The 26,879-nt window shown below is 42.8% G+C and overlaps 1 protein-coding gene across 6 annotated transcripts in view; it reads left to right on the top strand.

The window, feature by feature from the left end:
• LOC146861681 (uncharacterized) overlaps positions 1-26,879 on the top strand; it is a 250,552-nt gene that overhangs the window by 130,994 nt on the left and 92,679 nt on the right. For all 6 annotated transcript variants that reach the window (XM_085646049.1, XM_085646047.1, XM_085646046.1 and 3 more), the window contains 3 exons: positions 2,865-2,975; positions 15,708-15,818; positions 18,006-18,119. In XM_085646049.1, coding sequence (XP_085502175.1) covers positions 2,865-2,975; positions 15,708-15,818; positions 18,006-18,119 — 336 coding nt within the window. The remainder of the gene's footprint in view (positions 1-2,864; positions 2,976-15,707; positions 15,819-18,005; positions 18,120-26,879) is intronic.

Genomic DNA, 26,879 nt, shown 5'->3' with positions numbered 1-26,879 from the left:
CTTTTCCATGCTCTTTCCACCAGTTCCCTTCCATGGTTTCTCGGCGATGGTCATGCCCAAGTCCGCTTCCCATTTTAGACGTAGGGTTGTTCGGGGTTGTCACGTCTCCTGCGTGAGGCGTCGATAAAGGCAAGTGACCGCCTTAATCGTTCAGTCAGCCGTCACTATATACTGACAAGCCAGTGATGTCTGAGGTTCCGCCAGCCCCTCCTACCAATGTTTTCTGATAGCTGCCGTCAAGGCAGCATGTAGAAGGAAATCTCCTCTTGGGAGGTCGTACCTCTCTAGTAAATCATTAAAAGGGAGCAGGGCATTGTCCTCATATAAATCCCCAATAGTAGAGATCCCCGCCTCGCTCCATGTTTGTAGTCTATGCCAGACTCCTCCATGGGGTAGTGCCTCGCAGATCAATAACGGAATCTCTGGTGCATAAGTAGACCTTATTTGCGCCCGTCTAAGGGATCGAATCCAGCACCGGCGTACTGCCCGTAGATCCAAAGGAATCACCCTATTTCTCAAGGGGAGGCGCAATAACACCCAGGATAGGAACTGCAACCCCGGGTCCAGGCCTCCGGGGTCCTCCGTGTTCCAGATGCACCCCGCCATCCATTTTGTAAACCACTGCAATTGAGCTGCATGATAATAGGCTTTGAAATCTGGCACCGCAAAGCCCCCCCTCTGCTCTGGGCCTCATCATGGTGGTAAGTGCCACCTTCTGCCTTCCGGTGCCCCACAGAAACCCCGTAATTAGGGTGTCGAGTTGGGCAAAAAGTTTGGGCGCTATCTAAAGTGGCAGCGATCCAAAATAATAGAGCAATCTAGGCAACATGACCATCTTTAATAGTGCCACCCTTCCTGCCACCGACAGCGGGAGGGACCCCCAGAACTCAAAATTACTTTTGGTGCTGCTGATCGCTCGCTCTATATTACCTTCTAGCAAGTCTGCAGGGTCGTGATATATTTTAACACCCATATAAGTCAAGTATCTGTTTTCCCACAGCACGCCTTCTTTTCCTAGCGGGCCAACCCTCTCCGCGAGAGCAGGGAAAAGACACGTCTTGGCCCAGTTTACTCTAAGTCCAGCAACTCTTTCCAGCATACCCAGCAGTGCCTTGGCTCCCCGTAAGTCTTCTCCAGAGTTAGCTAAGAACATCAAGAGATCATCCGCATATAATGCTATAAATTGGAGCTGTCCCAACACTTCCAATCCCTGATAGTGATGTCCCGTTCTAGCCTGCACGGCCAGAGGTTCCACCGCCAACGCAAACAGGGGAGACAACAGGCATCCTTGTCTCGTCCCCCTGCCCACCGAGCAGGCATCTGAAATCAGCCCTCCCGTTCTAACTCTGGCAGTGGAATTCTTATATAGGATTTCCGTCCAAGCTACAAACCCTTCTCCCAACCCAAACACTCTTAGGACTCTAAAAAGATACTGCCATTCGAGGCTATCAAAAGCCTTCTCAATATCGATTGATAGAATGCACGCCTCCTCTCTGTTGTACGTGTCTGCATCTAGTATTCGTAGAAGTCTACGTATATTTATTGCCGTATTCCTTGACGGAATAAAGCCCTCTTGGTCCACATGTACAAGCATCGTCATGTGGCCCAGCTCTCGGCTTGCTAATATGCGACTTAAGATCTTCTAGTCCAAGTTGAGCATAGCGAGTGGCCGATACGCAGTACGGTCCCAAGCCGGTTTGCCAGGCTTTAAGAGCGAGATTATCACCGCCTCCCTGTTGAAGCGGGAAGATAGCCGTCACATTTCGCTCTATTATAAAGGGTCACCAAGTGGGGAGCCAATATGTCTACATACGTAGAATAAAACTCAATTGGGAGCCCATCAGTCCCCGGTGTCTTGTTCCTGGCCATGTGTTTAATGGCGCCCCTCACCTCCCCAACTTCGACTTCTCTTCCTAGGGCCTTTGCAGCTTCAGCATCAATCTGAGGAAGTTCTATATCCTCCAGAATTCTTACCACCTCTAGCACTGCTGGGTCGAGCCCACTCTGGTACAGGGCAGTATAATATTCCAGAAACTAGAGATTAATATCCCGCTGGGTGTAATAGACCTCGTTGTCTCGCCCCCGCAGCTCCAGTATCGTCGTCCCCCTGCATGCTGGGTTGGCCAGCCAAGCCAGCAATGCTAGCAACGTTCCAGATTTCTTTCTCCGCATGAGCCCTAGCCAGATAGGCCCTAAAATCGAAGCAACGCAACTATTCTACTTGTGTCGCTAGTATTTCCCTGGCTGCAATGAGATCGGCTTGTCTTTCCACTCTTTCCGGTCTTTCCTTCTCTACCTCTCTTAGTCGTTGTTCCGCGCTCTGTACCTCCCGCAGGAGAACCTTCCGCACCCCTACCAATTCTCCAATGCAACTGCCCCTAATAACGGATTTAAAGGCGTCCCATTCTATGAGTAGGCTTGATGCTGTATTGGCATTAGTGATAAAATAATCCTCAATGGCCGCGCTAATCGTGGCCCGAAACACCTGATCCTCCAATACTTCTGGTCTCAAACGCCAGCTTGGGATTGTAGGCCTAACCTGAATCCAATCCAAGGACACTAGCAGGGGATTGTGATCAGAAATGTCTGGGCAAATGATTGTTCTCTAAATCGTGGTCGTCAATTGCGGCAGTGCAACTAGATCTCAAATTAACATAAAGACATTGAGTATTTATTGTTCCTTGTAGAAGATGCTATGGTTCAGCACCAACTTTTAATCAGTTTCTGGGAGTAAGTGCCGTAAAGTTTTTTTTTTTTTTATGCTGTTACTGAATAGCTCTGGCGAGAGTTAAATTCTGCTGTGCCACGCATTTATCATTGTACAGAAATTTGGAATTTAGAACATTATCTGTTTTTTATTACAGGCCCCCTCATTGCTGCCGCTGTTTTTTCATTAAGAGATTCAGAAGATGAAGAGCGCTGCCCTTTGAACAATCGGCACCACAAGAGACGGATCAACAATAATTGCTCCACAAGTAAGTTGACCATGATTTGGTGGAGTGCAAACAGTAGAAAGAGAAATTGTACCCACAAACAAGTGAACACCCCCTCACCCACAGAGACACACACGTACAGACATACAGATGTGTTTACTCACAGAAGATTTTCCCTTATTTTTGTTTTAATAATTTCTACTGTCAGTTTTACATTAACATAGACATTGTACAGATTACAAATCACAGTGTATATGGAGGATAGTGTGGTTGCATAATACATCTCAATACACTATCATAAATTACACGGTTTAGGATTATGCAAGGGTACAGTAATCAAAAGCTCACTGACCATAGTCGGGGTACATAAAGGAATACGCTTGGGTGCAGGTGATGTCAATCATTGTCAAAAATGGTATAGAATAGGACTGCTTACCACTGTAGTTAACAACAAAGATCTTGCACTCACTTGATATTACAGAGGTAGTGGCGCGGTGACTGCATCCAACAAGGGCGCAACCAGGGTTTCATATAATAGACCTTGTGCACAGGCAGAGCTCTCGACTCCGATAGATGGATGTGTTGTAATATCGAGTTAGTCCACGGGAAGCATTAAGCAGGTTCAGGTTGGTCTGCGATTTGCAAGCTTTCCCAGAGCTTCTCCAGGAATGCATCCCAAATATCGGAGATGGGATATTTGTGTAGACCTCTAATTTTCTCGCGATGCAGTGCTGCACTCTCCGCCTGTGCCTAAGTCACCATGGAAAGTGCCCATGCGGAAGAGGTAGGGGGCTTGCTGCTTTCCACTTACGGGTGATCAAATGCTTACCCAAGATGAGGGCCAGCTCTGTTTTTCCTAATGCAGCGTAAGATACCCAGCAAATACACTATCCAGGTATATACAATGGTGGGGCCTGTGCATCGTGTCAAATGTGTGGTGACACCGAGCCAATATCGAGCAGGATCAAGGCATATGTAGGAGATCCACATCTGGAGTAAGACAACGGGGACAGGTGGCATCAGTGCTGTTAAAATGTCGATTTTATAGGGAGTTAAATAGGCACTGACAAACCAAATTCCAGGAAAGCGGACACTGGTTCTTTGCCCACACTCTATAAGAATCCATCACTTGTAGACTCGGAGCTAGTAGAGGGGGAAAGAGGGAGGTCTTCCTATCCAGGCCCAAATATGAGGGTGGCTATGGAGAGCACAACTCCATCACTAGAAAGGCATCCCAGTATGTCTGGGCCTGGAGGGTTGCTCAGTAGGGAAGGGCAAAATAGTGAATGGAATCTATATGGGATCCCAGCAGGGTAACAATCATGAAATATACTTAACTGAAGTACCCAGATTGCCAAAGGATGGTTACGAAGACTGAGAATCGCTTTAAAAACAAAGTCCTCTATTGGTTTAGGGAAATACGGCATTGCTACTCGATCATAAGGGATGATATAAAAAATGTCAAACGAGTCGTGGTCCCGGGGTCCACAAAAGATGTGGTTATAGTCTAATTTTTTTCCCTGGCCCCTGTTGATGGTTTTATGTCAGTTGATTCACACACTATTTCCACTGCTTATACCTCTATTATTATCAGATATAAACGACAGACAGAAATGGACTCTATGATTCCCGGGTCTGCATAGAGTGGGGAGCCTCGTAATAAAATAAGTGGTCTAAGTGCACAGGTATGACTGCAGAGAGGAGATTTGCTGCACACAGACAAATGTATGATTCCCCCTGGTGCAACCAGAGAAGGGCTGGTGGAGCAAACTGGGAGTAACGGGGGTGCCTGCCATTGTGGTGGGAAATAGTATGCACTGAAATGTTGGAGGAGGAGAGGGGGCTGGCAGTTTCCCAAATGTAGAGCTAGAGGAAACCGCAGAGAGCAATATCTACTGTATTGCCTCAAATACTCACCCTAGTCAACTAAGAATTCTGGTATGGAATGTGGCAGGGATTGTTAAACTTTTAGATGATCCTGATAGGGGTTCCTTCGTGGACTCACACAATATAATACTCTTCCAAGAAACATGGAGTCTGCATACCCCTTATAGGAATGGGTTATTTATGCCATCAGAGAAGAGACGGGGAGGCCACCGGAATGTCTGGCAATTTGGGTCAGAAACACTCTTGGTCTAAAAATAAAATTGGTTCATATAGATTCTCCCGATTTATATTAGCTATAGATCTAAATATTTGTGGTGATTTAAAAATCAGGATCTATAATGTTTACAACAGTTAATCAGGACTCCGAAGATACTAACACTATTACACTTTTAGACTATGTGCTATCTGAATCCATTGATGGTGTGAGAGTCCTGGTAGCAGGGGACCTAAATTGTAATTTTGAACCCCTAGCAACGAGCCCTAGAGACCCGAGTAATGGGATAAGGTCTGGCAGGTCCCTCAGCTAGATCTCCCCCCAGTTAGGTGTACTAAGAGAGGCAGTCCGGTACTGGCCCTCTCGTTACAACATGACTTAAGAGCCACTAACGGGAGAACAAAATCAGACCAAAAAGGGGAGCTAACCTATACCAGACCTGGCCATGCCAGCAGGATTGATTACTGTCTGGTTGTACTTCGTCTATGGCCCCTAGTTCATGATATGGTAGTGGTAAAGCCTATATAGAGACCATAACATACTAACCCTGTCCCAAACGAATCTGGGAGATAACACTACAGAAATAGACAACTGGGGTAAGAAGGATCTGTGAGTAATTTCTATTATATATAACATAAGAACTATTAGATGGGACTGGATGGGGAAACACCCTGAGGCCCTTGAACCAGTGAAACACATGGTACGCCAAAATGTGGAAGAGCTGTCAAAATGCCTCAAAGGTAGGTTATTCAGGGAGCTGCCTTCTAGGCCTGAAACCACTTTTAACAGAATTAGGGATCTGCTGGCTAAACCATGCAGGGAGCAGAAACTGGAACACAGACAGACCAAGGCAGTATGGCATGACCAGGACTGTAGGAAAGCTAAGGCTGACCTTTACGGGCAGCAAAATCTAATGCCCACTAATATCTAGTGATATGCAGAAGAAATTATAAGAAAGCTCTAGAGTCAGCTACGAAGAGATGGGAAGACTCTGGTCCTCCCTTCAAAAGGCATCCTTAGCTAAGGATTCCAAGTCCTTTTGGAAACAAGCCGCATATTGGCTGAATGGTAGGGAACCGAAACTGTACTATACAACCCAACCTACGGAATGGGTGACCCACTTTGGGGGGCTTTAAGCACAAGGTAAATGTGAGTTGGAGACAGCACCAGGAGATCAGGGAATAAACAAGGACGAAGTTGTGGAGAACCTGGAGTTCTCCATGGAAGAAACCCAGTTGGCAATTTGCTCTAGTATTGCAGCTAGAACTCCCAGCCCATATCGAATCCCAAATGATTTGTATTAAGAGGATTTAACTGCCTGGGTCCCCTATATTAACATGATTACAAATGCCTTCTCAGCAGGTATGGACATTCCTCCCTCATGGAATATAGCGGTGATTGTGCCAATCTTCAAAATGGGTAATAGTGCAAACCCTGCCAGTTATAGGCCTATAAGCTTAATCAACTTATTGCAGAAAATGTTCTGCAAGCAGGTGTTGCAAAGAGTACAGGGATGGATCTCTGAGCAGCATATCTTGAGCGACCTACAAGCAGGATTTTGTGTAAACATTAGCACGTTGGACCAGGTCTTCTGCTTCTTGTGTATCTACTGGAGGGAGGTTAGTATTTGAGGGGGCAAACTATATGTAGCTTTCGTGGACTTGCGTACTGCATTTGATTTGGTACCGCGAGCAAAGCTGTGGAGAGTGTTGGCCAAAATAGGGTTGTCGCACAATTTATTAGAAATTTTCATTTGGCTGCACTCCTCAAACACCGCACAAGTTAGGTGGGGGGATAACAACCAGCTCACTGAACAATTCCCTGTCCATCGTGGAGTGAGACATGGGTGCGTTCAAGCGCCCACGCTATTTTCGCTTTTTATAACTGGTGTGATTGATTACCTAGACAAAGATGGATGTGACGCCCTAAAGGTGTGGGTGCGAAGAGTACCAGCCCTGCTCTTCGCGGATGATACTCTATTTATCTCTAAATCCCCCCCTGGTCTGCAAAAAGTGCTGACTTCTGTAAGGAGCATGGCCTGGTACTAAATAAGGCAAAACCTAAATATATGATCTTCTCGGAGGGGAACCCTAAGCAACCCAAAAGGCAAATGAATGTAGGAGATACCCCCTTGAACAAGTGTTTGCATTTGACTACTTGGGTATTAATCTAACATCAAACTTAAGTTGGGCACCACAAATTGAAAACGCCCAACTATCATTAATCCAACAAACTGCTCATTTAGTCAAGATACACAAAAAAAACAGTGTATAGGAGAGTGGCCCCAGCATTAGAAATGTATAATATCTAAATAGTGGGAGGATCTCTCAATGGGGCCGAATTGTGAGGCACTGGAAATACAAACTCCCTCACCTCGGTAGAAAATAGGTTCATTCGATCAATCAGCAGAGACGATAGATGTCCTAAAGCGATCCCAGGTCAATTCCATCCCATGGTTAGAGAGGTAGCTGTGTGGGTGTGCAGGGAGCCGGATAGCCATCGAGTCAGGTGACCACCCATCCTCATTACGTGTAGGTATTGTATTGTATTGTATTGTAAGATGCTACATTGAGTTCCTGTTGCATGTCTTCCCAGTACAGACCCAGTGCTCGGATTAAGAAAGAGCGCAAGAGGAATTGCTAAATATGCAGAAGCACATTAGCGCTGCAACTAAAGGAGCTAATTGCCAGATGAACACCCTGAGAAAATTGAAACCCTTCATACCGGCAAGTGACTTTAAACAGGCAGTTCAATCTCTAGTAATTCCCAGAGTGGATTATGGGAGTATTGCTCTTTGCGGCCTGCCCAGATCAACGACTGCTCCTCTAAGAGCCTCAATCAATACAGCCGTTAGACTCATCACAGGCTCCAAAAGAAACTGCCACGTTTCCCCTGACCTTCGTGCCCTCAACTGGCTACCTTTTGAGGCCAGAATCCATTTGAAAATCGCCTGTATGACACATAAGGCCTTACATTACAAAACACCGCGATACCTAGCAGAGCAACTGGTACTATCTGGTGGTAACAGATCTACTAGGAGCTCTAACAATCTTCTACTTAAACCACAACGTTTCTCCAAGAAGAAAACATACTACCGTTACTTCTCAGGAATGGGTCCCAGGATTTGGAATGCCTTGCTCCCAGAAACTAGACTTAATCCATCCGCAGCTCTTTTAAAAAATGAAGTTAAATCGATTCTTCCCGCCAAATTCACTTGAATCATTTATATTCTCTTGTAAATATGTGCTGTTCTCTAATGTTTACCATTACTGTATTCACCTAGTTCACGATATTTTTACGTTTTTATGTTGATATATCTGCACTGTAAAGCGTTCTGATACCCGCAAGGGTCTTGTTCGCGCTATACAAAACTGTCAAAATAAAATAAATAAAATTATTAAAAATAAATAAAAATCTAACCTGAATCACTACATTTTGTCAGAGTCAAGGGATATCCGGGATATGTTTTGGGAAAGCCAGGCAAGTTGTCCATTCCCCCTGTTCTACCCTTGTCAAAACGGCCCTGGCCCTTAGGGAACACTTCAGTAGTGCGGTATTTAGACAGAAATTGGCCTTTGATCTGTTCAGAGACTGCCTTGTTCTACCAAATCTATGTAAAACATCACGGACGCTAGTAGGATCCAATGTAGACTGAGCCGGGTAAGCTGATTTTAAATCAGAAGCCTCTCTCTGGTCCAACAGGAACGCGATGCCCGCGCTGACCAGCCAGTGAACTCCACGCTAGAGCCACCATCACACTGACAGCGGACCAGGGACAGAGAAACGCGCTGGTCAGTGCCCATCCAGTGTACCTACTGGCACATGTCAAGACCCTTGCATGCACTGCGGCCAACACCTACGAGATCAGGTGCAAAATAGAACCTGCCGCAGACTCTACTTTCCTATTTAGATGCCTGCGACTTTACAGCTCGAAAGAAGGCAAACACAAATGCAGATAACTGCAGGGCTTTTTAGAAGTTACTAATGACAGAATCATGTTCCTGCGCTAGTGGGATTAGAAAGGCATACGCATTCCAGGCAGTGTTCATGTATTGACGTACCGGACAATTAAAAATCAATTGAGAGCTCGCTTTCTCTGGGGAGAGGTCAAGTAAAACACAATGTATTTTTAAACATGGCAGCGCAGAAAAGGCTATGCTACTGTGTTTTCCGACAGTTATCTGTACCGCGTTCAATGGGTTAAACTGCAATGCCTTTGGTTTGGGCAACTAGTAATGATATCTCTGCAGTATATATGTTTATACTGATAAGTCATCAAATCTATAGATGAATGTTACTGAAACGGCGCATAGATCAATATCGCTGATCGTCTTTAGAGCCTCTTTTGATCTTGCAAGTGGCCCAGCAATGTTGTGTTTGTTTATAAGCACCTGTCATCTCTACTCTGAAGGGCTCAGATTCCCATAAACAGGGTTTCATCAAGAGGAGAGATGACTCCCATGAGCAGTAACAACCCAGCGGCCTTGTTTTTCAGCTTAACTGGAGGCTGAGAAGCATGTTGTTCCCATTCATACAAAACGTCACTCAGCAGCAGGGCAGCACCATCTCCGAATCTCTCTGCACCACCTCAGCAACGCTCAGCATCACCTCACTGGTAGTCAGCACAAGAACAGCACCAGCACAAGAACAGCACAGCGCACCACCACAGCATCCCTCAGCACCACCACAGCATCTCCTCAGCATTACTAAATACTAGCACAGCACCATCTCTGCATCAATGCACCAGCAGCTCAGCACCACCTCAGCAGCAACTCTGTTTTCAATGCACCTCTTCAGAATTAGCTCAGCACCAGCTGAGCACAGCACCACCAAAGCATCACTCAGCCCCACTGCACTACAAAATTCCATTACACTTAATACCATTTAATTACTATCCACATAATTCTACAGCACACCATGCCACATATTTCCACTACACAGCTCACCACCGCACAATTCCACAACAAACAATTCCAATACAACCCATTCCTCCCTCACGCTCCCACTACCCCCTTTCATTTTGCAATCCCACTGCCCCACTCATCCCTCTCATACTCTTTATCTCCCATCTATAATACCTACTCACACATGCTACCTTCCGGTACCTCCTCGCGGTGTGCACTAGTCAACCTCTCTCTTCACCCTTCCTGGGGGGCCCTCCCACTCATCTCTGTCTGTCTCTCTCGCTCTCTCTCTCGTACCATCTCTCTCTCTCTCTCTCTCTATTGTACCATCTCTCACTTCACTTGCTCATACACTCTTCACGCCTCTATCATATGGTTCACTTCAAGTCTTTGAGCACAATATCTTTCCTGTGCCTTTTCAAATGTTTCTGTCCCTCAAACCCACACTGTCCTCCTATTCTGCAGGTGTCTTCTACATACACAAACACTCCCTCTTTATACCTCTGTGGCCTGCTGTTCACTTCTCTCTCTCTTTCTCACACACTCTTGCTGATCCTCTGTCTAGAGTTCCTTCACCACTTCGTACAAACTACCTATCCCTCTCTATCTTCCACTAACTCTATTTGCTGCAGCTCTCACCCCTGTTCACCAGGCCACATAATTCCACTACACAAACACACCACACAATACCACCACACACAATCACACAAATAACAATTCCAATACAACCCACATAATTCCACTCCACACCACTTGTATCCACAACACTCCAAACAAAACACAGGGGTAAAAGATATTACCATTTACAATGCCAATAGCTCTAACTCTCGCAAATGCGAGACCTATTGCATTGCAAATGCTTGTTTGGTACTATTGTCCCAGGATCCAGGCAAGTTTCTGTTGATTTTAGCGGGTTCACTCCAGCATTAACACTGATCACCGTGGGCTTGATGAGCGTCCTCCAGCGCACACATTTACAAACCTTCTTTAGCCACTTTATCATTTTTTGTGCCTTATCATAACGGATCTTAGTGAAATGTTTTCTTTTCTTTAACCACACATTCATACATGCAAGTGTACTGTGCAGAGTGGTTAACACCAAAACTAACATGCCACTGAGATCTATGCCAGCATACTATCTTCAGCTGAACAACTACAACAGATATAAAATCCCTCAAAAATGTCTAGTGATGGACCTGAAGGATAAATACATCAGGCTACTGACCTTAAAAATCGCACTGGCTTCTTGTCAATACAATACAAGTGCATATTTAGCTTATTGCAGAAGTGTATTGATTAACAAGACAGTTCGAAACTAATTCGTAAATAAGGCGCATGGTTGTCCTTAACAATATTGGTAATGACAGAAATGTTTTAGCAGCATATTTACCTAGTGTTCATTTCCCTGGCCAATCAAAATACCACTCTACCTCTCTCGCGCTCTCGCGCTCTTTCTCGCGCTCTCTCTCGCGCTCTCTCTCGTGCTCTCTCTCACGCTCTCTCTCGCGCTCTCACTAACGCTCTCTCGAGCTCTCTCTCGAGCTCTCACTAACACACTCATACGTGCATCGATGTAAACTCCCATGCACAGATAGCATCCTCATAGTGCATTATTACTATGAGCGTCACAACTCTTTCTCCATAAACTGAAAACAAAACTACGTTTCACAGTAAACGATATAACATATATAAGACGTGAATCGGACAGTCTCCTAAAGTACTGTTCCCAACTTTATCACATACAACACAAAGGCCCTTGTTCATGATGTGCGCAGGTGAGTCACCTACGGCCAGGAAATCAACATCTGCCTCCCCCGGAGAAAGCAGCTGCATTGTGCCATTAAAACTGAACAACTGCACAGCTCAGTGCACTGCCCACTAGCGAATGTACAGACGTCCTGCACTTGTGCAAATGGAGTTTACGCCATTGCCTGAAATGTTACACCCTTGGATTGATCCTTTTGTGCACCAGTGTTCTGTAGTGAAAGAAACATCAAAATGTATAGTTATGCACAAAACCACGTCAAGGGGTGTTTACCTCTAATGTGCGCAGGGAACCAAGGTGCTGATTGTGTGTAGGTTAAAGCATCTGAGTCGCAGTGCCTAGGAATTTCGGCGAGAATCTAAAGAAGCAAGGATATGCGAGGAAGCCGGCTTAAGGAAGGCTGGCGAGAGCAGCTATTTGTAAACTACAAATCCCATGAGAAAATGCGTTGCAACAAAACCTGCACGTCATGTTACAGCTCATGACTGGAGCTGGAGGCAATACTATGCTGCGTCCTTAGAGCTGCATAAAGGGGCTACACTGAGAAGGCTCATTAGATATGGACTGGGGTTATATGGACTTGAGGCAGACATCTTTTGGGGAGCAAGATCGGTAAATAGCAAAACCTCGCCAAAATACTACAAATATGCTCACCTGAGTAGCTAGTGTACATTGTGTCTATCAAAAGAGAAATAGTATGTTGTACCACTGTAATATGTGTAAGGCTGGTTATGAGAAAACGAAAACAAACGAGAAAACGAACAATTGAAAAAACATCCTCCGCTAAAGTGCCCTACGGTCTTAATAAAACCAAACAAAAGTGCCCGTCTGCTATCTTGCCTCCTGTTCATAAACTGGCAGCATCGTCTGTTAATGTGAAATAGTAACGCTGCACATTGCCGGTCTCCCTTTATATATGCTTTAATCATGATTGTTCTTAATTAGTTCCAACAGAACATAATCGCTGTGCCAGAGTTGCATGGGAAGCCAGAACCGGATTGAGTGTTCCACTCCAACGATTTTCACTTCCTATTTGCTTTCTACAAAATAGAAGGATTTATTGCTAGATAAAACAAAAGAGCCTAAATACTGCTGGAAAAATAACCAGTGCATCCTAGCTAATAAATGGTCAAAATAACCAGTACTGAAAAGGACAAAATCATACACGTCAAAAGGTATAGAGCACCGTGGGATCGAACCCATGGTCTTTAACCTGAAAATCCATCCTCTAGCTAGGTGTGCCAAGACTTCTGCTAAGTTTATAATGTGTAAATCCCCACAAAGCGGAAAAAGAAACAAGATTTTCATTGTAGGATATAATTGAATAGAAAGCTTGTGTTTTAACGATGTATTTCTTACCTAAGCTGAAAAAATCTCGCCTCTTTAGGTAAAGGGCACGGTAATCCTAAAGAAATGTGGTAGCAATAATATATAAACCCTTAAAGGCTAGTTTGCCTCCAAGCATGCAGCTCGATAACACTGAGAAAGAGAAACAAAATAAATGTGTAACATTCCCTTTGTAACGCAGTTCTTTTACATCAAAAAGATGGGGCTCACAATTCTTAAAATGCTGTTCGTGGATTCTAACCAAACGTAACCAGAGAGAGTTGCACTTGAAACTTGCAGAACAAGCCCACTGAGCTCTGGGAGGTAGCGTGGAGAAAGAGTCGATGTCCAAAACTCTTTGCTGCTGACAACACAAGGATAGAAATGACACAAGACATGTGTTGAGAAGACTCGCCTTACTAGAATAACACAGCTCGGATCCTCACGGTGCTGCTCTGACCGGGAACACTTTACAGCCAAAGCTTATTATTGGGTGTGTCTGGTATTTATGGGAATAAAGTGTCGCTTGGCGACAGCGATGTCAATGGCTCACAACAAGGTGAACATTTGCAAGATGCGATGCACGCATTAACAAGCTGTCGGCATTGCGCAAAGGCCTCCGCTTGTTTATGTTTGCATCGTGCTTTCACTTTATAATATCTGCTGACCCACACAACACTCGCCGGGTGGGGAGGCAGCTATAGTAAAGTGAAAGCGCGATGCAAAAATAAACACGCGCCGCCTTTGCCAAAGCCCCTAATGAAAAAAAGTGCTTACAGACTAAATGAAGGATACCTTATAACGCCGCTAGTAAAAGATCCAGTCCTGATGGGCGGCCACAAAAGGAGACAGGGCGGTAACAAGGAGGGACTAAGAATCCTCATTATCAATCGGAAGCCAGCGTTTACCATGGACAATGACGCCAGCCAATGAAAAATATGGGCGGGGCTTCCACACCACTTCTAAAACATACCCTAATACAATATGCCTCGCAGAGCGAGCAGCACATGCGCTGCAACGCTAGGCTCGACATAAAAAAAGGACTGGTGTCAAATTCTAGTAACAGTGGCCTCCATTTAGAAGGCGTTTCAAAATGACAGAGAAATATTTGAAACAACCTAGGTGTAAGGGAGGTTGGTTACATTTAGGTAGTTTAGAGCCACATAAAAAAGGTGGAAAAGTCATCACAGTAGTAAAGAGAAAGCACATACAATTATTCAGAGAAACGTAGCCCCCATCCAGTCCATATATCAGGGCATCAGTTGCAAAGAATAACTAATTGCTAACAGATAAATCATTCATACTTTTGTAATACATGTTTTATTAAAATGTTGTTTGTGACAGTCCTATTCAAAACAGTCCTATTCAAAACAGTCTTTTAAAAAAGTATTTTCTGGGAATCTGTCATTTCCTGCCAGCTCAGATAAGGTTAGTTCATTCCTCTTGACAGCTGAAGCCGGTCTTCATAGTCTATTTATCCACCTCTCTCTGGTAACTTAATGACATTGATCACTAGCAATTTTATACCATCTACTGTGTGACCTTCAACAATGAAATGCACCAATATGGGGGCAGTGGGAACCCTGCAGCACATACGACTGCGATGTTGACAGATATGAATTGTAAGTGTTTTGTGTTGTTTGATCAATGTAAAGTTTATCACATGGACATGTTATAGTATAAATTACATTAGAGGTATTGTAGTTTGAAAAACTTCTTAAGGGTATCTTAGTATTTGTGTGCGAGAATGTGTTTGATTCTATTTGGAACAAACATACTTCAGTGGCCGCATTTAAAGTGTTGAATTATTGGAGGCACACTCAAGTGTCCAATGAGAGTTTCTGATGATTTATCGGGTGTGGTAGCCGCACTGATCAGGTAATGCTTTAGTTTTTTTCCTTTTTTTGTAGGGAAACATTGGTGGTTCCAGAGCACGGTTCTTTGCCTGAAACTGCTCTAAGAGATTGTTCATCAGTTGTACTATCTATTGTTTTTATTTTTTGCACGAATGTCATGTTATTTCTTTCACTTCCTGTGTATGCCTTATTATAATTATGCATGAAAGTGGGTGTTCCTTAATGTTTCTTAGTTGATGTCATATTTTCTTGAAAAGAGATTGATTTTTTCTTGCAATTACATATTTTGATGCATTATTGATGCTGATTTGAATTTTACTTTTTGCCTTCTACAATGATTCCTAAATTTGAATAAATTGTTATGGTTGTGACTTCGAAGTTTGTTTTATGAAGGTTTATTTTACTTGCACAAGAGACTCACAGGAGCCTGGTCCTACATCTCCACCCTATTGATTTATTAAATAAAAGCTTTGACAATACCATTGTGCCCACAGATGTGCTAGTATATAGGACATCCTGGTTTCTGCTGATGGACATTCCCTCTTTTAGTACTCTCCTTTGTGTTTAAGAGTTGATGTCAGGCTTTATTGAGCTATGCGTATTGTATTTATCTATGTAAATGTTTGCATTGCACGCAAGAAGTAATATATTGCTATGCCAGTATATCACATTAGTAAATCACTATTGTATTACAATGACAGTTAAACTAAGACATTGAGGTCAGGCTATTTTCAAACCTCTTCAAAAGAATCTCTGACACTGCAGCAGATTTGTGATTGTATATTTTCTGAATACCACCATTATCTGTACCTTGTTCTGCAGGATACCCATCTCCTAAAGCTTATAATGTGTCCAGTATGCAGGAAGAGTCAGCTGTCACCGTCACAAGTCATCTGCGGGAAGCTGATGAAATCTGCATTGAGCCCAGCTCAGGTAAATTCCCAGTGACCTGATGTTTTCAAACTTCTGCCTGAATTCTTACTGCCTCTCAAATCATAAATGTTATAGTAAGGCAGGCATTGACAAAACCAAGTGTCTGTAATTATAAAGACAAAATAAAGCTAAATCTCATGAACACACACACCCAACCATTTAAACACATGTACGAGACACAAAACTGCCTACCTGCTGGTTTCTGCACATACTGGTCAATAGATGCAGGAATCCATGTCCGTACACCAACAAGCATACAAGAAGACACTATCTCTAATTGACTATAGACTATAAACCCATGTTTGCTATTCACAAAAGGAGTTTTTACAATTGTAAAAAGATGTGAGGATTTTTCACTCGTAAAAAGATATACTCTCATATGTAATCACCCCAAAATGAAGTACATTGCTTGTAGTAAATCTCGTAAGGGTTTCAAGTGGGCATTCTATAGTGGGCATTATCTGGAAAGTCCACATCCACAAATTTGAGTTTTTTTTCAAAATGTTCCTTATCTCATTTCCATCTTGTAAACGTTTGCAAATTTATTCCTGCAAGGCCAAGAGTAAGTTGCTTTCCAGGGTAGAAATAGTCAACAAACCCGCTCAAAATTGCTATGGGTTGTTTGACATTAAGTTTTTTTTCAGCTGTAAAGATATTTCTCAACCATGCAGTTGCGCAGGTGTATATTATGTATGTTAACTGCCTATGCATGGACATAACTGGTAATTCAAAAAGGTCTTCAAGAAGTACTTAATGAAACAGTAGACTGACACATTTATAATCATTTGGGAATTTGAAACAATAGTATGCACCTAAATGAAAAAATTGATCTGAGTACAGCTTTACTAAATCATTTCCATATCGGGTTACGCTTGAACAGAAAGCGGGAAACAGTCGGTTTCTGGTAAACCATGGATAAAAAAAAAAAAGATTGTGGATGTGGTGTGTACAAGAATGTGAGTACAACAATGGATGGATGGATTAAGGTGTGGTAAAGAAATAAATGTGTGGGTAGATGGATGAATGGTAACTGCAGGTGAGTGGATACCTATATAGCTGTGGCTACATTGAAGAATGAATGTAAATGTTTGGGTAAATGACCGAGGGATAGCTAGTTGGATTTATGGGCGGGTGGATGCTTGGGCTCCAGTGAATGGATAGGTATAGGTGAATATATCTTTCTCCGCTTGTTTTCACTCTACTTTTGTGTTTCTTGCATTCAGAAGATATTCCCTTGCCCTTTATACATTGCATGGTTTTAAATGGAGGTATAGCTGTGTGTGAATGTGTTTTCAATGGGTTAGTAAATTAGTGTAGGTGGATTTTGGGTTTCTAGGAGGCAACCATGAATGAGAGGATGAATGTGGTTGGTTGGATGGAATGAGTATTGCAGATGGTTGGAAGAGCCAGGCATACATGGATGTCTGCATATAGTCGGATAAACAGAATGCTTGAGTAGAATGATGGATGAAAGGATTCTTTGATGTAGGAGGATGAATGGACCCATAGGCATAGGTGGGTGAAAGTGGCAGTGAATTGGTGTCTATCACCTCTCTTTTAGACTTTGTGATCACTTTATTACACTTCTGAATTCTGTGTCAGGCTCACAGGTTCCTCACAATGTTCAATCCTCTTTTAAGAGAGCAGAGAGAACAGACACATGCTTCCCCAATCGCATGTTTAGCAAACTTAAAACTTTACTTTTGAAACGGGTTGATGTCATTAGTTGCTATATTATATGTGTCAGCATCTGCTGCAATGTGGAAAGTGAAACGACAACTTAAAAAATATACAGACAGTCACTCAAGCAGTAAAATGGATGGATGGATGATTCGATGCCGGAGTGTGAGTAGATACAACACTGTATGGGTGGACAGATGACTGCACATGGGAGATGGATACATTAATGCCTGGGTATTGGCAGGTATGTTCATCTGGAGCATTAATGAGGACTATGGGGCTATGTCTGACTGTGGTCTGTTGGAAATACTTCTGCACTGATGTTCCACAGACTACATGACTCCAGACCAAGCTTAAACCAACCTAAAGGTATTGAAAGTCTTTTTTTCTACTACGACTTACTCCAGCCGCCTTGAATAGACCCTAGGCTTACTACCCCTGACAGGGCGAAACACATGTTGTCTGAACCTCAAGTGTTTAAGTTCGAATTCTTGTATGTTTTCACAGCTGAGGATATGGTTGTAGTACCAGATGCTTCATTGATGATTAAAGAAGAGGAAGACGCTAATGGCACAGACCATCAGGGCTCTGAGCAAAATGAAGACCTAAGTAGACGTCCAGGTGAGTAGATAACACTTACCTACTCAAAGCAAAAGGCAAAGTTCATGGTATGTGCCCTTCAATCTAATTCCAAATAATTGACCATCATTACCACAATGTGCCTCTGTCATCTGCAAAAATAGTATATGCAGATGTGCAGAGTGTAATATATGGTTTGAGTATGACTACGGACCACAAGACCCATAGCAGAATTTCGAGAGGGTCCAATTGTTTCCCACTTCCCTTCCTCAACACTGTTAATAAATAACTTGTTATTCTTGGTGTATCTGTATACATGGTTCCTGCCATGCTGTTCTTTCATGTGCATTAGTTATAAATACACGTTTTAAAGCAGACCCGTGGGTACATCTAATTGCACAGTACCATAAAGTGAAGCCGCAAACATCTGATTGTTGATCTTGATTAGAATCAATCATACCACTATTATGGTAATAACATGGAAGGTAACCTTTGAACTTTAGTAATAAATATTGTGATCTGTGTATCTTAAGTCACTTTCTCTAATTAATGTTTCACTAGACCACGTTTATTTTTACTGGTGTAGCATAAACACGTTTACACTGTGAGAATTATTTTTGTTTTGTATATATATATTTTTTTATTCAGCTAAAAGTAAGACATACATTACATAAATACGTTAAAAGTGTTAACAATACATAAATCTGTATTTTTAGTTTAGACTGTAGTCCGGAAGAGGAGGTGACAAATCAGGTGTGAGAAAAAGACCATCTTAGCCAGAATTTAAGAAACAACAACATTTTCCCAAAAAGAAAAACCAAAAATTAAAATAAAAGAAACGTCTAACATAAAACTGTAACAGAGCATATTCTAAAGTCTCAATGCCACGTTACTCCCATTGGAAACCGGTCCAAATCCGATTAAATCTAAGCCAAGAGCGCGGCCCTCTAGCTTTAGCCAAAGCAAGTTCCATCTCATACACCTGTCTGAGTTAAACCCAGAACTCATTAACGCTAGAACTGACATTGTCGATCCAAACTCTAGCGACGCATAACCGGGCACATGCTATAATAATAGTAGCCACAAGTTCACATAGCCAGCCACCTCGCTTTTAATCCCCATGAATGTTTCTTTCTCAGTGAGCTGGAAGTTTGGGCCAAGGAGCGGGCTGAGAATACTGGAGACCCCACTTCAAAACCTATTCAACGTTGGACAGTCTACAAACATGTGCCTGAGGTCTGCAGCATACAATTGACATTTCGGACAAAATGACTTTTCGGGAGGATCAAGAGGCCCACTTAGATATAATCTCTGGTGTATAATACAGCATATATACTACCCGATGCTGTTGCAGCTTTAAATTAACCGATGTTACCTCTCGGTCTAATACACCAATGGACTCCTGTATTTCCTCCGCCACTATTTCTGCCCTAAGAACCCAACTTAATTTAGCCGTTATCTGTAAGCTATCATCACTAGCGCTAGCAAGAAACTTCTGATAAGCTAAACCAATAGCACCTAGGCCAGAGCATGTATATATTCCGGACAGTATTCCAGACAGGTTTGGCATTGATAATACCTTTTTGCCTCGTATGATAAAGTCCCTAACCTGTAAATACTTAAAGAACTTATTTTGCAAAAGACCAAACTCGTTTTTAAGCGTGGCAAAAGAGCAGAACCCCCGTCCATCATATAGTTGACCCAGCTGGGTAATGCCCTTGCGTTGCCAGTCTTTCCCAATAAGATCCTAAACTATATTGGGCAACATAGGATTACCCCATAGCACCGTGTATTGATGTAGCACAGGAAGCGAGTATTGCTTACTGATATCTTGCCATATCCGAAAAATGTCTTTAACTAACTTAAACTTCACTTGCTTGTAGTAATTAGGATCAAAAGTTTCAAACAGCATAAACCCGACCGATGGGCCGCAGGCTAACTGATAGCACAGCAAGGTTGGGCCAGAGTCCAGCCCACAGAACAAGCCACGGATCGGACCAACAAAGGCAGCCCAGTAGTAAAACTTAAAATCTGGACTCTTAAAACCCACTCATACATACGGTAATTTCATAAACTTGAGAGCCCTCCTGGCACGCCTGTAAGCCCAAATGAAACTGCCTATGACACTGTCTAATTTCTTTAAAAAAGACCAAGGAACCCGCAAGGGAACTGAGCAATACAAATATAAAAAATTTAGGAAGAATGTTCATTCTTTTAACGTTACACCTCCTCTATATGTTTAGCGGGAGACAATGCCAACTGCTCAGTTTGGCCGATATTGTCTTCAGAAGGGGTTCATAGTTCAAGGTTAGAATATCATCAACCTGGCTACTTTGACATACCCCAAGATAAGTTACTGTTTGTGTGACCCCTAATGCTAAAGGCAAGGCTTCCGATTGTAAGTTGACAATTGTCTGTGTTTTAACTAGATTAAGCTTGTAGCCCAAAAAGGAGCCGAATAACTCAGCCTCTTGCGTGATGCGTATAAAGCTTCTCCAGGGTTGGCAGAAAAGAGAGGTATCAGCATAACCAGTAACCTTAAGTTCCATATTTTTAAGACATACAGGGGAAATCCCTCCATTGAGCAACAAATGCCATATAAATGGCTCTATAGAGGGCAAACAGCAGGGGCGACAATTTGCATCCCTGCCGTGTCCCCCGTTGAACATCAAAAATGCCAGATGTCATGCCATTCAATTTAATTGTAGCGACCAGCTTCTTTTACAGCTTCTGTACAGAAGAGATGAAGATGGGGCCGAGACCAAATGTTGTCATGGTAAGCCATAAGGCCTCCCAGGCCACTCTTTCAAACGCATTTTCTGCGTCGAACATAACCATGCCAATCTGTTTAAGTTTGCAAGAGACGTCAAAGGCAGCTATGGCAATACTAATATGGGCCGTTGTGTCTCTGCCAGGACTGAAGCCATGCTGTTGCTTTGATACTAGCTTATGGATGAGAGGAGCGAGACGAGAAGCCAGAATCTTAGAGAAGAATTTGGCATCTGCATTGATTAAAGATATCGGACGATAAGCGCTTCTATCGTCAATCGGCTTCCCCTTTTTAGGAAATACCCAATATTGGTTACACTCCATGAGGTGGGAGCGTCACCCCCATTAGTAATGTCAGTACTCAATTGCATATATACTGGTGCCAATAAATCCCTGAAAGCTTTATAAAATTCAAACGGGATTGCATCCTCACCAGCTGCTTTTCCAGAAGGTAGGGACTTAATAGCATCTTTAACCTTAATTAGCTCTATATCTTTCTGTAATTCGTCGGCATCCAAAAAGTCGAGTCGAGGCAGATGACTCTCCTGCAGATATGCTGACTACATGGGGAGGCAGCAGAATATAAATTGGCATAAAACAACCTAAACGTCTCCACTATAGCCTGTGATTGAGAGAAAGACAGGCTACCCTCCCCTTTAACGATTTTAATGTTAGACCTGGCATTTTGGTCGGCGATCTGAAGAGCCAGCACCCGCCCCACTCTCTCACCGTACTCATATTGCAGGGTTTTATGCTTAAGATAATTAGTAGCGATTTTATCCAATAGCCCTCTATTGATTTTAGATTGAGTTTTTAACAGCCCGAGATATATTGAACTGAACCCCTGGATCTGGTACTGCGAATGCCTGTTCTGCCACTTCTGCTGCCCGCCGATTTTGTACTAAAATAAACTGCAGAGTCTTCCCCCCCCCCCCCTTACAAATGCTTTCATACAGTTGCATACACTTGCAATATTAGCCGTGTCAAGATTGTCATTCAGTTACTCTTTCAGTGCCGTGCTAATATATACCCTGTATTCAGGATTGCTAAATAAGTGTTTGGGAAATGAAAGCACAGGGCGCTTTTCTAACTCCAAATTGTTTCTGCAGAGTCAACATAACTGTTTTGTGGTCAGATGTAATTTTAGGGCAGACCTCCACCCGAGCATTTTCCAACAGTGATCTCTTAATAAAAATCATGTCGATACGGGAATAATGTTTATGCGGGTACGAATAAAATGTATACCCTAGCAGTGTTGGAAACCGTATCCTTCAGGCATCAACAAGCTGAAGGATATGCAACAATCCTGCAACGCTGCTCTGGTCCTGAGCATTCTGGCCTGTAACTTGCTGTTAGTGGTGTCTATTTTGCTGTCAATAATGCAATTGTAATTCCCCAGGACTATCAAATCCCCGTCCCACCCCAATAATTTGCCACTTAAATAATCAAAAATCTCGGGGCAGTCCGAGTTGGGACCATATACAACACAGATCATAGCAGTGCTACCCGCTATCAGCAACTGAACTATTGCCCATCTTCCCTTGGTATCCGATATTGTATGCAAAACAGTAGCTGTTCAATTCCTAGATTTCAATATGGCAACCCCACGTATGGAAACTGTTTACGAAGTACATATTAATATATCATAGCCAAGTTGTCCCAACAGTGATCTATCTTTGTATGCTAGGTGAGTCTCAGTTAAGCCAAGTAGATGTGTTTTTAAAAAGTGTAGTTCCTCCCTGATTAGACGTCATTTAAGAGGTTGATTCAGCCCTGCAACGTTGCAACACATACATTTGCGCTACTACGCACTACGCGAATTGCACGTAGCACAGTGCAAAAACGCGTAGCATAGTAGGCATTTTTTGCTTGCTCACGGTCCTCAACGTCAGGTTGGCGACAGCGAGTGAGCAAAATCAACATCCCGGCGAGACTTTTTCCGTGGTCGTGATCAGCAACATCAAGTTGCCGATCGCGAGCGTGGAAAATAAACCTCCTGGCGAGATTCTCAACACAGGGAGGTCAGGTTTATCATTGCGAGTGGTCGCGTATGCTTGCGACCGCTCGCGATGAGAAACTACCAGTCCGCGTTGAGAAAGCTGCTGCTCGAGTACAAATCTACTCGAGCGGCAGAAAATGACCGCTTGCACTGTGCAAGATGCCGTTTTCAATGACTGCACTGTGCAATCAGTGCGAACAGTATTTCCCTACCGCACTACGTAGTTCGCGTAGCTACACGTAGCGTGCATAGTGTGCTTCGCGTAGCTACGCGTAGCGCTAATACGCAAACTACGCCCAGGGTTATTATAGCCCACATTTGTTGGATTAAAATGTAATTCCTCCTTTTTGTTTTTTTCATAGCCTTTTACTGTTTCTTTCTAATGCCTTTTTTCTAATGTAGATGGCGTTTCTTCAATTTTCATTTGGATTTATAAATAACTTTGACTGTGAATCAAGATTTTAAAACTTCAAAATTGTCAGTATTATTTGGCAGCTTTGGCCATCCAAATTTAGCAATTCAGGTCTAATAGCTATTTGTACAATAATTCAATTGTGTTTTTAATGCTAAGTGACATGAATATTTTTGATTTGCTAAGCTTGGTTAAATTCATTAAAACACCAAAGAGTATGTTTTAAGACTCAATAATCAGTGAAAACAAAAATAGGCTTTATAAATTGCTTCAAATCCCATCTATAAAGGCTGAGACACAATTGACTGAGATTTGCAATCTCTTCCATGCTGTGACACACACTGAGAGCAAATTGGTCTTTGAAATTTTTTGGTCCTCTTTACAGGTGATATCGAATAAGACTTGCAAGCTTTTTACTTGGCGACCAGGAAAGATATACGTTTGTATTTTTTTTGTTTTACTCCATTTACCTGCGTGATGAAAATGCTCTCAATTATAGAAATAACACAGACAAAATTAATTGTGTGGCAGTTTTATCCGTCTGACCCAATTTATTTAAGAATGGGACTTTGAATTTTATTCATTCAACCATTAACACAAATATCCTACCTTAAAACTAAGGAGGTCGAATCAAGCGGTTTGATTTATGAAGAAGGCAATAGGTTTAAAATTAGAAAATAATAGAAGTAGTGCTGCGTAACAAATGGGTGTTGTATTATACTCTTATGAAGTGCAGCAAATTTGCAAACAATTTCATAAGAGATTTAAATCATATGTTTTTGTATTACCCTGTTCTTTTAAACTATATGGCAAATATTTTCAGCTTTCTGAGTCAGAAATTCGATATTCCGCTACTCGTGAACCCCCGAATTAATGGTAAAAGTATGGTTGTCATCTCCGTGCTAAAGGCATGGTTGAAATCATATGTCATTGCAAGTAGTAAGCAAAACCTCCCTTTATATTCTAATGTGACATTTTTATTCTTTCTGTAAGTTTATCTATTTCTGTATATCCTTAATATAAATACATTTAAAAACCTCAGTAGGCCTGAGCTGCTTGTGGTGGCAAACCAGCAATCGAAACTATAAGCCTAGTTTGTCCATTGAGAAACAATTTTTAAACATATTTTATTTGGTGCTTTATAAAGTACATCATGAATAGATTCCACTTGGAGACGCATTTCACAGTTAATATATACATAATTGCTTGCACTGCTACAGCAGGCAAAGCATGACCAGAATAATTTATTAGATGTCACATTTTTGAGCAAGACGAGTGGTGGGAATCAATAATTAATAAATAATGCCCTATTAAGTCTTCATATAAACACCTATTACAATCTCGAAATATCTGTCTGAGTGACTCAGCATGCTGTGTCAGTATCTTATCCTAAGCCCAGTTTGGGGTCTTCTCCCTTGTTCAGGGGATTTCTTAGTGAATGAATCTGCGAGCATTTCCTACGTTGAAAGTGAAGTACACATGGCCATTCTGGCAACTAAATGCTACAGAGTGGCTATCTTTGTCGATGACCATTAGTAACTTTAGACCTTAATGTGATAGTGTCACATTCAGTGACTTCCACCCCATTACTATTCTTCATTTGGCTAGGGTCAGTGGCGGTCTAAGAATTTACTCTTTCCTCTGCTCCTGTGTGTGGATATATCTCAATATGTTTATGGAAAACCATCCATTGGTTGCCTGTGGTCTCACCAGTCTAAGTGAAAATCATAGCTGAGTAGTCCCAAATACAAAGCATTCCTATATCTTATGAAAATGACCAGCTTCTGGGGAGTGGCATCAGGAATATTTGTCCATCTCAGTACCAAATAACTTGCATATTCTGGTGAAAGTGAGGTAGATATGATGCAAGAAGTTAAATTGTACCAGTTTAGATATGATATTGATGGACACAGGCATCCTAGATTGCTATTCTCTCTCACTCTTTGTCTCCAAATTCTCTAACACTTTCTCCCCAGTGTGTCCTGATTACTGTAAGGGGTCTACCTAGTGACTCCATTAATGAGTTGTAAAAGTGTGACACTGTTCTGTGTACTTTTGTTTTTTTCTACAATTGGTTCATTGCTGTCCGTTTCCAATAGTACTCTTGACTGAATACACTAGCTCTCCATATGTCAGGAACTGTCCCAGTGGGATTCCATATTCATCTTGCAACTCTACAAAAAATGTGAAAAGTACCATCTGAATATATGTCCATCACCTTCTCAAATGATAATCATTTGACTGCCTTGGCCATCATTGCCACAGAAGAAACATCAACCACCATACAGTCCATACATTACAGTATTGCTCAGACCCCTGCTATCGCCAACTCGTCATCAAAGGACTGGACCCCATCAGTATAGCATTCACTTGACCCTGAATACTTAAATTACCATAGCCACCTGCCTGGATGCCAGGAAACACGCCCCCCCCCCTCTCCTCAAGAAACCCTCAGCAGATCCAACAACACTTAACCTACCACCTCAACAAAAATCATCTCCTTAACACCGGTTAATATGGATTCAGGCCCAACCACAGCATGAAAACAGACTTCATTGTCACAACAGACAACATCTGATTGATTATGGACGAAGTAGACACGGCATCCCTCACCCTTCTGAACCTCTCTGTGACCTTCAACCGATCTTCCACCCCATCCTCATCGAAGGACCCACACTTTGCTGGATATGCTCCATCTTGACAGGCCACACCCAATCCTTCAGCCTAGCCCTTTCTGGTCAGACGTGCTCAACCTCATCTGCAAAGTCCTTCAAGGATCCTCATACAGTTCACCCTGTTCTACACTTATATGAACCCCTCTTGCCAGCATCGTCCGTGCCCACAGAATCAATATCTTTGCATAAGCCGACGACATTCAGCTCATGCCCTCCCTCGCTGACAAAACGCTGAACACCTGAACTAATATCTTCGCCTGCATGAACACTAGTCACCTGATGGATGAAAATCAGCTGTCTCAAACTAAACACTGACAAGATGGAAGTTGTAATTTCCAGCAGACAAACCTCGTCATGGGATTCCACTAGCTAGCCTTCTGAACTCCGATCCATCCCGAATCCCCCCCCCACACCCATGCGTAGAACCTTGGGATAGCCAATGACAACCAGCTCATCATGATCTGCTAAATAAACGCAGTCTCCGCCTTTCCGCTTCCATATAGTAAAGATGCTAAAGAAGATCTTCAAATGGCTCCCCACCAACACCTACAGAACTATTACCAAAGCCCTCGTCACCAGCAAACTGGTTTACGGACACACCTGATATAACGGAATCAACACCCAACTGACCAGACCACTCCAGACAATGCAGAACTCAGCAGCCAGGCTCACCTTCAACCTCCAACTCCACACACTCATCACCTCACACTTGAAAGAGCCTCACTGGCCCACATCCACAAACCAGCACTCTTCAGACTCCTCACTCACGACATCAGCTTACACAGACCTATCGGACACCTCTGCTCAGCCATACTCCTACTTGCACCTATCGCCCACATATGTGGAACCAGATCTGACTGTCGTGTCGTCTTCTTTTTACCTCACTCCTAAAGCCTAGAATAACCTGCTCCTGCACATCAGAGCCACCTCTTCAGTGTTTGAATTCT

Source organism: Triturus cristatus, chromosome 3_1 (assembly GCF_964204655.1).
Source record: "Triturus cristatus chromosome 3_1, aTriCri1.1, whole genome shotgun sequence".
Taxonomy (NCBI): Eukaryota; Metazoa; Chordata; class Amphibia; order Caudata; family Salamandridae; genus Triturus; species Triturus cristatus.
This window is presented reverse-complemented; position numbering and strand designations above follow the sequence as displayed.